The sequence below is a fragment of the Mirounga angustirostris genome, unplaced genomic scaffold (assembly GCF_029215605.1).
Source record: "Mirounga angustirostris isolate CCGP_5_RB_7025 unplaced genomic scaffold, mMirAng1.0.hap1 SCAF_1, whole genome shotgun sequence".
NCBI classification, from domain to species: Eukaryota; Metazoa; Chordata; class Mammalia; order Carnivora; family Phocidae; genus Mirounga; species Mirounga angustirostris.
Genome location: NW_026991709.1, coordinates 133,557,877 through 133,574,998, shown reverse-complemented (window position 1 = coordinate 133,574,998; position 17,122 = coordinate 133,557,877). Strand labels below are relative to the sequence as shown.

At 40.5% G+C, this 17,122-nt stretch overlaps 1 protein-coding gene across 3 annotated transcripts in view; it reads right to left on the bottom strand.

The window, feature by feature from the left end:
- Positions 1-17,122, bottom strand: part of KAT2B (lysine acetyltransferase 2B) — a 99,033-nt gene that overhangs the window by 60,062 nt on the left and 21,849 nt on the right. For all 3 annotated transcript variants that reach the window (XM_064588496.1, XM_045903871.3, XM_045903872.3), the window contains exon 2: positions 8,424-8,550. In XM_064588496.1, the coding sequence (XP_064444566.1) occupies positions 8,424-8,550 (127 nt within the window). The remainder of the gene's footprint in view (positions 1-8,423; positions 8,551-17,122) is intronic.

Genomic DNA, 17,122 nt, shown 5'->3' with positions numbered 1-17,122 from the left:
TCACTAAGGGTTGGAATTTTCAGCCCCACCTCTCCTACCTATGGTGGGGATAGGAAGTGGTCTGGAGGCTGAATTAATCACTAACAGCCAAAGATGCAATCAATCATGCCTACATAATGTGGTCTCCATCAACCCTAACTGAAGGGGTCTGGAGAGCTTCCAAATTGGTGTTCGCAGAAAGGTGCTAGGAGAGTGTTGTGCTTAGAACTTCGTGCTCCTTTCCCCCTGCCTTGCTCTGTGCATCTCTTCCTGAATAGTATCCTTTTATGATAAACCAGTAATCAAATAAGTAAACTGTTTTCCTGAGTTTTGTGAGCTGCTCTAGAAAATTATCCAACCCCAGGAGGGGGCCATGGGAATCTCCCAATTTATAGCCAGTCGGTCAGAAGCATGGGTAAAAGTGGGTCTTGCAATTGGCATCGGAAGTGGAAAGGAGGGGGACTGAGCCCTTAACCTGTGGGGTCTGCACTAACTATAGGCAGTTAGTGTGAAAACTGAGCTAAAATTTGCAAAACACCCTCTAGTTGTCCACTGGAGAGTTGGAGAAGTGCTTGTGTGTAAAACCCCACTCATTTGGCGCCAGAAGTATGCTGGAAGTGTTTTGAGTATGAGTAAAGTAGACAAGCTGTTTTCCTTTCACATGACAACTACCTACCATGTGATTCTAGACTGGATGCTTAACTGGGAAGGAAAATATGCTATAAAGGACATTTTGGGGCCAACTGATAAAAGTAGAACACAAACAGTACATTAAAATATGACATAAATGCTAAAATTTACTTAAGTTGGTAACTGAACCAAGGTTATGTAAAAAAATATCCTTAATTTTAGGAAACAGACATTGTACGTAGGGGGGAAAGGCCATGATGTATATGTAACATAAGTTCATATGGTCCAGGAAAAAAAAAATATGGAACTACACAGACACATATTAAAAACAAAGCATATAGGGCATAATGCTACCAACAGGTAAATCTGAGCAAAATGCGATTGCTTTGGGATGTCCTTTGTTACTATTCTCATGACTTTTCTGTAAGTTTGAAATTATTTCCCAAAAAAGGGTTTTTAAAAAATCTTTCATCCACCTGGAACTGAAAAATCAAATATAAAGGACCCTGCTTTCATTTCAAATAGTCTTCCAAGAGTGTGGTACAAAGCATCGATGTAATTACCCAAAACTGGCCAACCCCTTTCTTGTGGGAAAAGCTCACTCTTTCCCGTCAGCCTTGGCTTCCCCCAGTGTCCACCGTGTGTAGAGGGCAGAAGGAAGCAGAGGGAAGGTGGGAGCCAGAAGACTGGAGGAGGTTTTGCTCTCCTTCTATCTCTCCAGGAGGATGTACCTTGGCACCTCTCAGTGCTGTGCCAGACTTGCAAACACCCAGGGTGCCACAGGGAGACCTGCCAAACGCCTGCTGCCAAGGATCATGGTGCAGCTGTTGCCTGGCTGGGAACAGGAAGCACACTGTCACCATCTGCTGTGACCCTCTCTCAGCTCTGGCTCCGTGTATCACTGGCCTGCACTTCTCTTGAGGACAGCCCGCCAGTCCTCACATGCCCTGCTGTGTGAACAGGCAGCAGCTGGGCAGGCGGCTAACATGTCTCTGCTCCTTTGGACTGGAAAGAAAGCAAACAGCACGGCCCCCACAGTATTTGTAAGCTGTTCAAATACATTTTTTGCTCATGGGAATCTGAGGTCAAAGCTAGAAGAGGTTAAGACAAATTCCTTCAATGAATGAAACCTTTTGAATTGACTAATGTGCAAAAGTTTATAATTTAAAAGTGGTTTCCTCTTTTGTAATCTCAGATCTAGATGGAGAAAAAGAGAAGTTCTGGGTTTTTTTTTTAAGATTTTATTTATTTGACAGAGAGAGACAGAGCAAGAGAGAGAGCACAAGCAGGGAGAGCGGTAGGGAGAGGGAGAAGCAGGCTCCCCGCCGAGCAGGGAGCCCGATGTGGGACTTGATCCCAGGATGCTGGGATCATGACCTGAGCTGAAGGCAGACGCTTAGCCAACTGAGCCACCCAGCCGTCCCGAAAAAGAGAAGTTTAAGATTAAGAGTCCTTTAGATGAGTTCAGTACAATAGAAACATAATATAAGCCACATATGTACATATAAATATTCTAGTAGCCACTTTTAGAAAGGTAAAATAGGTGACATTTTATTAATACATTTTATTTAACCTAATACATACCAGATTTTTCATTTCAACATGTACTCAATGTAAAAAATTACTAATATTGTACATTCTTTGGTCATACTAAGTCTTCAAACCAGCATGCATTTTGCACTTGCAGTGCATGTCAATTCAAGCTACATTTCAAGAGCTCAGCAGCCACACATGACTGATGAGTGGCTACGGTTGTGGACGATGCAGGTACATACTATGAACTATGAAAGCTCCCCTGCAAATAACTGCAACCAGTCATCTTTTTAGTACTCCTGAATTCAGTGTTTATCAATGAAGGAATAAGCCCAATTATGCCCAAGGAACAGAATATATTAGGAACTAGAGGAAAAGTCAGTCCTTAACCTTAGTCTACTATAGAAAATCTACAATAAATTATATATAATTATATATTATATAATCATTTATTATATACCTTATATATATAATTATAAATAATTACAGTTATGTAAGGAACATTGCAAGGCAGCCCCAAGAAAGCCTTTACTCCCTCTACCAAGCTCCAGACAAGTCAAACCTCGAGGGAAAAGCACTGCCGGTGGTGTGAGCCCCCACATCTACAGCAGAGGTAGGAGAAAGTGCAAAGAACACTCCAAGAACACGGAGCAGCCTGATGGCCAAAATGCAGCATAGATGGTTGGGGGAAAGGCCAGATGGTAGAGGCCAGAACAATCCTACACGCTCAGCAAAAGTTGGACTTCATTCGGAGAACAGCGGGAGGCTCAGAGAGGTTAAACAGGAGAATGTTTAGATCAGATCACTACTTTCTTGGGAAGCCAAGTGCACAAGGATGGAGCTGGGGGACTCCAGGTGCTGCTGCAGGTACAACCAAAGAATACAGAGAAGAAACCTGAATTCAGGGCAGAGCCGGAAGGAGGCACATGGAAAATCAACATGCCTTCATGACCCACGGAAGGTAAGGAAAAGTAATGACATCAGTGAGCAGGACAAATAGTACCGGAGTTAACCCCTTCAGTCCTTGTCGTACCAGACTTACAGCTCCTGACAACTCTGAACCCCATGTGTAAAAGATGGCATTAGTGAAAACAGGGATGGCCGGATGGCACGGTCGGCAGAGCATGCAACTTTTGATCTTGGGGTTGCAGGTATAAGCCCCATGTTCGGTGTAGAGATTACTTAAAAATAAAATCTTTAAAAAAAAAAAAAAAAAAAACAGAGGACACCCAGCCAAGAGAAATATGCTGACTTGACTCGGATGGCTGTGCCAGGCCCCCTATTTATATCACTTGGCACCTGCACAGTACAAATATAAATGGGAACTAGGGGTGATTAAGTGGTGGAGGTCTATGCAAATGTGGTAAGGCTAAAGAAAATGTGTTGGGTCAAATGATTTACCTATGATTTAAATGTTTGAAATAGTCCATGAGAAAACACTGGTAGTCCCTTCATACCTCCTACTATTCAAGAAAGTAAGCTCTAGTATAATTGGTTAATGTCTTTACTTTCCTTAGAAACTTTCTACTGTAAATAAGCAGGTAAGCAGAGGTAACCACGGTGGGGGGGGGGGGAAGGAGGCGGGGGGGCCACACCTGTCAATTTCTACTATTGTAATGTTTAAATATGAGTGTGTCTGCATGATGTATGCTTATGTGTATATGTTTATCAGAAAAAAGTGATGGCACTGAAAACCAAAAACCTCCCACATACAATTGCAAAAAACTATCACTAGTCAAGTTTAATAATCAGTACATCCTGGCACAGTTCAGAACAATGGACTTCAAAATGATAACAAAAATTCCAATTGTGTTTGATCACAATGGTGCGTTTCCTCCTTCCTGGTCATAGAGGCAGATTGCTACTTAAATAAGCAGTCCCCAAATAAGGAATTTTTATAAATACAAAAATAAGGAGAAATATTTGGGCTGCTGAAGTGCTTTGTTAGGACCCTCTGTTAAATTTCTGTAAACTGAACTTGACTGTATCAATCCCAAGTAACAAATAATTTCAGAGAATGGACCAGAAAGTTCTAGGCCGGTGCTATCCAAAGGAAATATAATCTGAGCCCTATGTGTAATTTTAAGTCTTCCATTAGCAGCACTGAAAAAAGAAACAGGTGAAATTAATTTTAATAATATATTTTATTAACCCAATATATCTAAAATATCATTTCAACATACAATCAATATTAATGAGATAGCTCCCTTTTTGTCATACTAAGCTTTCAGAATCTGGCAGGTATTTTATACTTACAACTCATCTTAATTTGGAGGAGCTATATTTCAAGCACTCATTAGCTCATGTTAGTTATAGCAAGTGGCTATAACATTGACAGCATGGGTCTAGACTAACCATTTCACTCTGTAGATGAAGATACCAAACTGCAAAGAGCTTAAGGGATTGGCAAACTGCTGTACCCGGCCTAGAATGTTTCCTAATTCCCAACTGAATGTTTTATACCCAGGAGACACAGAGGAGTATTCAATGATGGCAGGCCAAGGACACCTGGGATGGAAGTTAACTATCAGGAGACCACATGAAACCAGAGCTCACTGTCATGAGAAAACGTATGGCTGAACCAAAGGGTATGCAACAGCAAAGCAACAGAACAGATGTGGTCTCAATCGAGAAGCCTGGTTACGTGTTGGTAAGTACAGGAATGTTCCAGGTTGACACACGTGCATGATCACTGGGGACTAAATCCACTATACTCAGCATAGTGACTGTGGAAATCAGGACAGTGTACACAAATTTAAATGCATTTGAGAATTCAGGTCTGCGTGATGGCCTAACAGAATTCCCTATACCCTAATCTCTACTTTGTTGGTAATATTTAAGAAGTAATCTGCACAAACAGGAAAATATGTGTGGAACCTGATTTAAGTACTCTGGCCAAAAAAAAAAAAGTGAGGGGAGGGAAACTGGCAAATTTTTATTTAAAGATTTATTTATTTATTTGAGAGAGAGAGTGCAAGCAAGCAATCGAGGGGGAGAGGAGGTAGAAGGAGAGAGAGGAGAGAGAATCTCAAGTACACTCTCAGCTGAGCACAGAGCCTGACTCAGGGCTTGATCCCAGGAAGCTGAGATCATGACCTGAGCCGAAATCAAGAGTCGGATGGATACTTAACCAACTGAGCCACCCAGGTACTCAGGATATTGGCAAATTTTAACAATTATTAAAGCTGGGTGATGAGTACAAGGCACCTATTAAACTATTCTATCTTTACATACATGGGAGCTTTTCCATAATAAAGTTTTTTTTTTTTTTTAAGTGGAAGGATGTGGGGGAGAGGAAGCATAACCTCCCAAAAAGGTTTTCTAGTGCCCTGATAATAAGACCAATAAATAAACTATGGCATTCCGCCAATAATTCCAAGAGCCCTTGAAAATGTACAGACATTTCAATTTTAAGAAAGCAGACTGAAGAGAGATAGGGGACAACGGGGTGGGGGGGCAGGGAGACCGGGAAAAAAAAATTTTTTTTTTTAAGATTTTATTTATTTATTTGAGAGAGAGAATGAGAGAGAGAGCATGAGAGGGGGAGGGTCAGAGGGAGAAGCAGACCCCTGCCGAGCAGGGAGCCCGATGAGGGACTCGATCCTGGGACTCCAGGATCATGATCTGAGCTGAAGGCAGACGCTTAACCAACTGAGCCACCCAGGCACCCCAGGAAAAATATTTTTAAAACACTTACAAATCTCAATACCCTGAGAAAAGCACTGTCAGCAACTCAACATAATCCTTCCAGATCTGTTCCTATTAGTACATATTAAAATATATGTCATATTTTCTAAACTGATAAAATGAGATTTGTACTCATGATGCTCTTAAGTCAGCTTGCCTGCACGGGAATGACAATCTTCCATGCTGTTCTCTAAGGTGAAACTGAGGGTTGGGCATGTGACAGATGCCACACCAATCAGATCCCATCCTCTAGGGATGTAAATCCTCCTAAGCCAATACTCAGAGGACGGGGCAGATGGAGCTGAATCATCCTGTGGGGGTGCCCTGGACAGAAGGCCCACAAATTTCTGCAGCTGAGATTCCCCAGACCAGACTGAAACTGGGTTTCCCTTTGTTTCCAGCTTCTGGGAGCTACCAGTACCCTTTAATAAACACTGTTTTCTTATTTAAACTGGGCAGAATTCGTATCTGTTCTTGAAGTGAAAGAACTCTGGTAGTAATGGGAAAACTACTACTCACAAGAAGAGCTAATAGTAATGCATAATAATTTGCCATGTACTGTTCTAAAGTTTTTAGATGTTTTATCTCATTGAAGTCACACACAATTCTATGAGATAAATACTATTAACTTCGATTCAGAGCTGAGAAAATGGAGCTCCAGGTAGATGAAATAACATGCCCCAACTCACAGCAACTGGTTGTAGAGACAAGATTTGAACTTGGGCTGGTGGATCCTTAATTTAGTCCTAAATTACAAAACTTCCAATTAAGCAGCTTTTTTCATTAATATGTTAAAAATGCCTTTCCATATTGGAAAATATATCATTTTTAATAGCCATATTGAATTTTATAATATAGATTTCCATAATTCAAACAATTATCTCCTACATTGGGATATTTAGGTTATTTCTAGTTTTTTAATATCATTAATGCGGCTGTAATTAACTGTTCTTTGAGTTTAATTTGAGGGCACATCTTAATTTATAGGTACGTGAAATTTCTGGCAGGGATTTGCCAGGTCAAAGGATAAGTACTTTTTTCCCCATTCTTGATTAAATGTAGCAACCAGTAAGGGTATTTGTTTTCCAAAGCTTGTTAAGAAATATAAGAGAGAACAAAGTTGGCTTTTCTTTGTAAAAGGCCATTTCTGCCTTTGGGCATTCATGTCTGTTTACACGCTCAGAATGGAGACAATCTGCTCAGCTAAGAAAGAAGACTCTGTTTTTAAATGTTAATTGATGTAAGATAATCAGATTTCCCAATCAATACCAAATACAGTTCAAGCCCAGTGCTTAAGAAGTTTCTGAGCCAGCTTTATATTGCATCATATTTCCTGAGGCAAATTCTAAAGGGCACTCGCTCAGGGATCAACTGTGAAAAAGGTAAGTTATAAGCAAAGGTGTTCTGTGACTTTTGGATCCCTCCTTTGCACCGTTTCAAAAATCAGAACTTACTCATTTTAGACGCCAGTTATACAATGATGTAATTATTAGTGTGTTTATTTCTTCTGTGAGATCAATGGTCTCTATTTCCTTTCTCAGAAGGTTAGTCCGGTGCAGTAACTTCCTGGGAAGATCACATAATCTACTTTTTTGCTCTGTAAGTATTGAAATACTCTCCAGCTGAGTACAAAATAAAACTTCAGACTCGGCCTGACACCACGCTACCTTGAAGGCTGTTGCTGCACCATTTGATATCACCGGGAAACTTGAAAGAGAGATGACGTCCAAAAGAAGGCACCCACTAAGAAATGGTCAGGGGGAAAAGCCACTTCAGTGAGAATGTTCTACCCAGAGCAGCAGTGGACACTAAGCGACACAGAGATGTTCTTTGGGAGACTGGATAACTGAAGGTGGAAAAGTATAATATTCCAAGATGATCCTGTATGAGCTGGAATTTTAATATCTAGGGAAAACTACCGTTAACTTTTATCTACCCAAACCAAATACAATTTAAAAATTTTTAACTTCAAACTCGTATCAGGACAAGAACATATTAGCACAGTCCTATTGAGTAACTCTAGCAGAGTCTATCTTGCCAAACTGACAATGATTATCTTGTAGGGATAGAGAAGAAGGTTGAAAGGGAAAACACAAGTAAACATTCACCAAACACAACCCCAACGAAGAAAGAGCTACCAGAAGCAGGAAACTAAAGGATAAAATGAAGTACTTCCAGAAAGTTCAGGCAATCAGAAAATAAAGTAGTAGTAGTGGTAACAATTAGACAAAAAACCAGTTGGTTGAGTTTTCTACCCTGGAGATCAAAGACCCTCAGGCCCCCATCAGAATGAATCAGGACATGTCACACTTTATTCTAACTAGCTCAGTTGTGGTGTTTCATCTCATCTGGCAATCCCCCAGTTGAATCCAGCTCTTAGGGAAAAGGGGAAGAGATGGATACGGAGTCAGTGCAAACAGTGCAGGGCTTGTCTCACATAAAGCAAATTCATGAGACTAAACAGCCTCTTTTGTTACTGCCTCACTTAGAGGTAAATAGCATGCAAGTTTGGCTAACCCACAGAATTCAGTTAAGTTAGAACTTTCAGGCAACAATGACATCGTTAAAGTTCCCTTGAAGATTTAGGAACTCACCTAGGGCATGGCTACAACTCCGGCAGGATTCTGTTAGACTGACAATTATTTGCTGCAGATCAGCTCTGGGGGGAGTGGGAGAAGGGTTGGGATTTTTCCAGCCATTACATTTACAAGACTCCTCGGCCTAAAAAAGGAATAGAGAGAGAAAATTATGTAACAGGCAGCAATGGACTCAATGCTTTACATGAGATCAATACCCACTAATCATAGGACAGCTACCCTCCCCACTCCTGACTTTAAAACTTCCTACATATGCACAAGAAACAAAAACAGAGAAAAAGGCAAAGAGGCTGTTTGATCTAGATGTTTTGGGTTTTGATGTCTTTTTGTTGGTTTCCTTTCTGCTGGCTGGACTCTGAGAACTGCAGCTCAGACAGCGGACCCGTGCCCTTTGGTACCATGGCCCCAAGCAAATGTCCACGGAGTGGTCAGTTCCGACGGAGCGCATCCATAGAGTTGGCCAAGGCCACAAGCCGGACTGTCCTGAGGTCCTTGGAACGCAGCGGGGGCCTCGGCCATGACTGAGCCTTGCATGCTGGATGGACCCCATGGACCAGAAAAGAAACCCCGCGAACCTGAGGAAGTTAGCAACCTCAAGGACACGAAGAGGGACACACCCAGCTGAAGCCACATGGCTAGCTTCTCCAAGTCCTTCATAGGCTCTCAGTTTTAGAAATGGAGAGGGCCTCCCCGTGTAGTCTAGGGTTTCCATCTATGATACTTCTCAGGCTCCTTGTACCAGAACACTAGTATTTATTAGTTTAGCAACCCTTCCTAGAAGTCTTCCATGCCCTTCACATTTCCCTACCTTCTTTGAGAACAGTGAATATGATGTATTCTAGGCTTTTTGTGGTGACTTGGGTTACAAAGTGGAGGACAAGGATAGAATGATACCAACTATTTTCAATCATAAAAATAACATGTAACACAGCTGACTGATCGTGGGCGAGAGCCTTCTGTGTACACGGTCCAATATGGTAACCACTAGCCACATGTGGCTATTGAGCACTTGAAATACAGCCAGTCCAGACAGAAATGTGCTGCAGATATAAAATACATACCAGATTTAGAAGACTCGTGTAAAAACAAGGTATCTCATTAATAATTTTCACATTGGTTACATGTTGAAACATTAGTATTTCAGATGTATGGAGTTAAATAAAAGATATTAAAATTCATTTGACCTGTTTCTTTCTCATTTTTTTAAATGTGGCTTTGGAACATTTAAAATTATGTATGCAGTTCATAGTTTACTTCCCCTGAATATCACTGGTCTACAAAACAAATTGCATAGATTTTTGTGCTTGGGCTTTGTGTTAGGTCTTTGATCACAGGTCTTTTCTCCCTGATTCCCACCCTTGCAGCCCCCAAACCCCCAAACCCTGTAGCAGATGGCTGAAGTTAGGAGAAGTCTGATTTGTAGAAAGTGATAGAATGGCTGCTACCTGAACCACATACAGAAAATTCTCCAAGACAGGGACAGTTTCTGAAGTGTGTGTACATCTAAGGAGAGTAAGAAAAAAAGAAAGAATAAATAATTGGCAAGGCAAGAAGGCCAAGGTGAAGGGAAAATATGTTTCTGAAGATAAGTCCCTATGCTTCTGAAGATAAGCTAGACCCTGTGAATGCTTGGCAAGCCCAACCTGACTGCTTCTCACATTTTATGGCAATGGGGATAGAGAAGGCAAGACCAAAAACAGCAACTTAGTAGCACAACTCCCAGTGAGTAGCTCAGTGACCCTCTTCTGTTTGGCCAGCACCAGGCAGGACCTGACTGTTAACTGCACTGCTCAGTTATTAAACTGAACTGGGCCTTGAAATTCCCTACAATGAGCCATCCACTTCTTCAGCGATTGGGAAGTTCTCAAGGGCCATGTTTTTGAGAAGGACTCTCGTGCGAACTTGCAGCCAAGAGAGCGTCCCTATAATCTTTGTAGGGATGGAGGAAACCACCCGCATTGGGGTCCACTCCTCTCCCAGCAGTGGAATATCTACTTCAAGGGACTCCCACAGCCTCCGGCTTTACTGAGCAGTTTGGCTGATTCAACAGCCCCTTCCAAAAAAGTCTTTGGTTAGAGAAAGAAAAATGATGACAATTGTTCCAAAAATTAATTAAATACAGCAGACAGAACCTAGAAGGAGAAACAGCAATGGCTCACAACCTTTGAGTTTGTAGAACTAATTTCCAAGCCAAAGAACTACAATGCATATTGAGTCATTCAGTCAACAGTATGTCTTGAGGGCCTACTCTGTGCCAGGTACTTTTGCTAGGTATGGAAGGGAAGGTGGTGAGCAATGAGGCAAACAGGCAACACAAATTAACAAATTATATAGTATATTAGACAGTGACAGCCCTATGGAAAGAAAGATGAAGCGATGGGGAAAGGGGGGTTGGGGGAAGGGTAGGGCAGAATCTGCAATTTTAAGTAGACCTTTTTGAAAAAGTGGAAGTAAAGCAAAGAATTGAAGGAGCAGAGGGAGTTGAACATTAGATAAATGATAGAAGAACATCCCAGACAGAGGGAACAGCCAGTGCAAAGTCAAGAGTGGTTGGCTTGCTCAACAAAGGGCAAAGACCAGCATGGCTAGAGCACAGGAAGCAAAGGAAAGTGCTGAATTGGAAGGAGGAGGAATCCTACAAGGCCTCATAGTCAATTAGAAGAACTTCAGCTTGGTTACTTGACCTGTCGTCTCTCCTTCCCCAACAGGATCTTCCGGGCTTGAAATGAGCATAGGAAGAGAACACAAAAAGACATGAGGCCAGATGTTTCCAAATTCATTTCTTTCTTGGATTTTTTTCCTTTCCTCTTTGTATAAAGACTCCCACTTTCTCTTTTCCTTTAGCATTACTCACTGAGGCATCTGTTTTTCTGTCATTAACTTACAGGAGCAAATCTTCCTATTTGCTTTCATTTTTAACCTCCAATCCAGGATCAAATACACATTCTGTTACACAGGGAAGCACAATAATTACTCATACATTTCAGAATTTATAAATCTTTTTAATATCTAAATGGAAAGGAACTCTAATACCTTAACCAAGGCCCACCAAGAGAACACAGGATTCCCCTGGAATTACCAAAAAGATGCCAAGTTGTCTAGTTAAGAGTTTCATCACCTCCTAAGGCCCAAGATTAACTTTAGGGCTAGGGGTCAGGTGGGTAATAAGTTCAGTTCAAAACCCCGAGGAATTATGTAATCTGGGAATCTGTCCTCATTCACACAGGTAACCACATTAGCTTCTGACAAATGCGAGGGCTTTTGCATCTGGGCACATTAGCAACCACAGCCTAAGTCTCCTTCGGCAGGTTTTCTATGGGCAGGCAGGAAAACTGGTAGGAATTCTGTATGGACCAGAATAACACCACCCACAGCCAGCATTTATAACTCCAGATTCTCAAGAGAGACAGTGACCCAGTGAGACATGAAATTCTTCATTAAAAGGAAGCTTGAGAAGCCAACTTGCTCTGAATCAATCCAAAAGCATTGCTGGCCTATATACTCTCACAAGAGTGTATTCAAGAGCCATCAACCTCGACAAAACGCCACTTTTTGGTTCAAAGGTTTGAGTATACAGGTAAGAAAACTCTCCATATTGTGCTTGGGGTTGAAATCCATGGAATCATACCATAGCTTTTCACCTAAGACAGTGTTAGGAATGGCTTATCTCAGAAGACAATGCTAACAGGGAGTGTTTTCTCTGTATTTGGAAGGTGGGTGGGAAGAACACAGGGAAGAAAGTAGACAGAATGTGAACCTTTCCTACTCTCTCATGCACTATTTATCCATTCTGCAAACACTAACTGAGCACCTATTACATGTCCATCATAGGACCAGATACCTCAACACAACAAATTTCTGCAGAAATAAAAATCTAGGGGCACCTGGGTGGCTCTGTTGGTTAAGCATCCAACTCTTGATTTCGGCTCAGGTCATGATCTCAGGGTTGTGGGATTGAGCCCCATGTCAGGCCCTGTGCTGAGCGTGAAACCTGCTTAGGATTCTCTCTCTCCCTCTGTCCCTCTCACGAGCATGTTCTCTCTCTCAAAAAAAAGAATGAATGAAAAATAAGAGAAGAAATAAAAATCTACCCCAGTGGTTCTCAACCTGAGGCATATTGGAATTACTGGGGAGTTCCATTAAACCGGATACCCACACCTGACCCCAGACTAATTAAATCGGGATCTCTGTGGATAGATCCCAGGCATCAGTATTTTTCTTAAGCTAGTAATTCCAATGTGTAGACAAAATTGAGCATCTCTGATCTAAAAGGGTTACTAGTAATGGATCCACGAAAAAAAAAAAAACATATACACACACTTGGAGAGCATAGCTGGCTCAGCTGGTGAGGCGATCTCACAACAATCTCAGGGTTGTGAGTTCAAGCCCCACGTTGGATGTGGAGATTACTTTAAAATAAAATCTTAAACACACACACACGCACATACACACACACACTCACAGACTAATAGGAGCATGTCAGGTAGACCTATACAGACAAGGGGCCCTTCAAGTGGGATGAGAGGAGAGTAAGAACAGTTCATTTCCGAAAGAGAACAGCATGTGCATGCTTCGGAACATACTTCTTACCCCTCACCTCCCATATAGTTAAATATGTAGGTGCCTTCTTTCTCCAAAACATTTTTATGTAATTTGAGACCAGTGATACTCTCCTGAGGCTGGGTGGCAGAGGAGAAAAGAGGGAGGTTAACACCTTCTTTGTGTCAGAATTTTCTAGGATTTTTATGAAGGAGATAAAAGAACATGTATAGTTTAAAATTCTAAAATTATCACTATAAACAAATATATTATAAAATTACTCCTTTTTTTTAAGAGCCTGTCATTTATAGATTTTTGCTTGTCCCCTGCTTTTTAAGTCATGATATTGATCTTAAAAATTCAGCCTAAATTAAAAACCAAAGGTTGAACCACCGGCCTAGAATAGGTAAGACTTTGGGAGTGAATCAAATAGGTGATGTACACCTATTCCTCCTGAAGCTCTGCTCAGCAAAGAGGTTCCTGGAAATCTTCCCAGATAGTGTGGAAAGAGACAAGATCTTCCTGCAGCAAAACCTATGAACTAGAACATTCTTTCAGGCTATACTGCCTTCCTCAGACTCTGGAGGACCAAGGAGGCCAGGGATAGAGAAAAGGGGCCAGGGGAAAGACATGAAGTTTGAGGCTATCTGCCCTCACAAAAGAGACTGGCAGGAAACTCTGGGAAGCGTTCTTGCTGAGCACTCTTGCAAGGGCTCTTTCTCTTTCTCCACGGCCCCTCAACACCCTGCCCTCAACCAACTCACAGCAGCAACAGGAGAAGGAATGCAGGCAAAATCTGGGTCAGCAAAATGTTTCGGCTTGGGTTGAAGATGGTAGAAAAACCACAGGTGGCAGTATACAGCATCAATGCCACGGTCAAGAGGATTATAGAAACACAGTTTCAAATCTTAGCTCCAGCACTTACTATGTGAACCTAGGGTGAATCACTTACCCTCTCCAAGATTCCCAATCTATAAAGTGGATTTTAAAATACCTATCTCAGGGCGCCTGCGTGGCTCAGATGGTTAAGCGTCTGCCTTCGGCTCAGGTCATGATCCCAGCGTCCTGGGATCGAGTCCCGCATCGGGCTCCCTGCTCCTTGGGAGCCTGCTTCTCCCTCTGCCTCTCTCTCAACCTGTCTCTCATGAATAAATAAATAAAATCTTTAAAAAAATAAAATAAAATAAAATACCTATCTCACAAGATTGTTGGAGGCATTAGGCAATTAATGTGGGTAGATGCTGAATAAATGGAAGTAGTAATAAAGGTTATGGTGGCACTGATAATGATAATATGCTAGGAGTACTGTTAGGTCACGATGAACTATGACAGTTAATACTTTAAAAGTGAGGACTTGAAGAGGATGCAACCAATGGAAGTAGTTTGAGGATGCTGGCCCCAGTCATTATGAAAGAGGCTACAGCTCTTACTGAACAAAAGACTGGGCAGGTTACCAGTTATATAAAAAGTTATGCTCCTCAAAGAATAAATCAGCTCCATTTCCACTATAGGTAAGAGCAGTGGGAAGTCATTCAAAGGCTTACTCGGGGATCTTGGTGGACATTTTTATAACAAAACAGAAGGAAAGAGAAACATGGCCAAGCTACATATACACAATCACCTAGTAAGAACACAATATATCAAAATCTACAGGGTATGGTCAAGGTAACACTTAAAGGAAAACATACACCCTTAAATGCATTTATGGGGAAAACACAAAGGTTAAAAATAAACGAACTACTCATTCAACTCAATCTAGAAAAAGAGCAACAAAATAAACTCAAGAAAAACTGACAAAACTCAAGAAAAACTGATTTAATAGGTAGTAAAGTTTTCTGACAACCCTAGAAGATAATGAAAAGGTAGTCAAGATCCAAAAAAGGCCCAGGATCAGATGGTTTTTAAGGTAAGTTCCAGTTAACTCTCAAGAACTATCCAAAATAAATATAATGTGAACCACATATAAAATTTTTAATTTTCTAGTAGCCACATTTTTAAAAACTAAAAAAAAAAGTAAAAGTAAATAATATTTAATGTAATAACATCCAAAATATTACCATTTCAACATGTAATCAGAATAAAAATATTATTAAGACATTTTACATATTTTTTATGCTAAGTCTTCAAAATCCAAGGCATATAATAACAGCATATTTCAATTCAGACTAGCCATGTTTCAGGTGCTCAGTGGTCATCTGTGGCTAGTGGCTACCATATTGGACAGCAGGGGACCACACTATTCCTTTTACTGTAAATTGTTTCAGAGCATTAGAAAAAGATGAAAAACTCACATGTCATTCTATGAATCCAGTATAACCCTGACACAAAAACAGACAGTGAAAACACCAAAAAAGTCACTAGCCCAATCTCACACACACACACACACAAAACCAAAATCTGAAATAAAACATTTGTAAGTTAAATACAACCGTATACAATTAAAATCATGCATTAATGCAAAGATAATCCTTTCAAATTAATTACATTAACAAATTAAGAAAAAATAGTTACAATTGATGCAAAAAAAAGCTTCTCATAAAATTCAGTATCAATTTCTGATTTTTAAAAATAGCAAATCTGTCATAGAAGAAAATTATCTTAACTTGAAAATAAACATTATACTAAATAGAGAGACACACATCACTCCTATTAAAGTTACCAAAACAAGGAAGCCCTCAATACATCCACTGTTCAACATTGTCCTGGAAGTACACAAAAACTATAAAAATTGGCATACAATCCTTAGAGATTATCATAACTTATAAAGAAATCAATAAATTGGCTGTATAATAGGATCAACATATAAAACTCAGAAACTTTTCTCTATATCAGCAATAATCACTTGGACAATGTAATAGGAAAAAAAAAATCCTAATGGCAAAAGCCATCAAATACTTAGGAACAAATCTTCGAGATGAGTAACATCTATATACAGAAAACTACAACTTTCTACTAAAGATTAGATGAATTTCTTCACTGAAACAAGGAAATATGCAGTGTTCATGATAGGAAGACACCATATTGTAAACATATAAGTTCTCCTCAAATTAATCTGTAAGTTCCATAATCAGTACTTATAACATATGTAACAGAGCACTAATATTCAGAATATATGAAGATCATCTAGGGGCACCTGGGTGGCTCAGTTGGTTAAACATCTGCCTTTGGCTCAGGTCATGATCCCAGAGTCCTGGGATCGAGCCCCACATGGGGCTCCCTGCTTGGACGGGAGCCTACTTCTCCCTCTCCCTCTGCCGCCCCCCCCCCACCCCTGCCGGCCTGTGATCTCTCTCTCTCTCTCTGTGTCAAATAAATAAATAAAATCTTAAAAAATATATATATATCATCTATAAAACAATAAGAAAAAGGCACAGTCTAATAGAAAAAAATAGCAAATCCCAGTGATTCCAAGAAAAATGAATATTAAAGGCAAATAAACCTACAAAATGGTCAAAGTAACTAGTAATGGAGAAATGAAAAATTAAAAGCACTGTGACATATTTCCTCAGACTAATTAAATTGGCAAAAATAAATAAATAAAAGTTTGACACTGATATCTAAAGTTGACCAAGATGTGAGGAAACACACTCTCATATATCATGTGTGGGAGGAGACACTGGTAGAGCCTTTCACAGACCAAACTGCAATGTTCATGCCCTTTGGCCCAAGTGCACTACTTGGAAGTTTTCCTACAGAAATACTCACATGTGCTCAATGATATTTGTATACCATTTATTAGACCAAAAGAAAAATATATGTCAGGTAAAATCTGATCAATAAGAAAAGAATTTATTAAGTTCTGTAGATTGGGGGACCCCTGAAAGGTTCAGCCGGTTAAGCATCTGCCTTCAGCTCAGGTCATGATCCCTGGGTCCTGGGATCAAGTCCCTCATCAGGCTCCTTGTTCATCGGGGAGCCTGCTTCTCCCTCTGCCTGCCACTCCCCCTGCTTGTGCGTACCCTCTCTCTCTGATTTAAAAAAAAAAAAAGTTATGTAGATTGGTACCACAGACTATTATGCCACCTTTATCCATACAGCTAACTGTGTAGACTTGGAACCTCTCTAGGTCCTAGCAAAAGGCTGAAAAGGCAAACTACAGAAGAATACAAAGCATAATACAGTATCTCTTTTTTTAAAAAATAAGTGAATAGGCAATT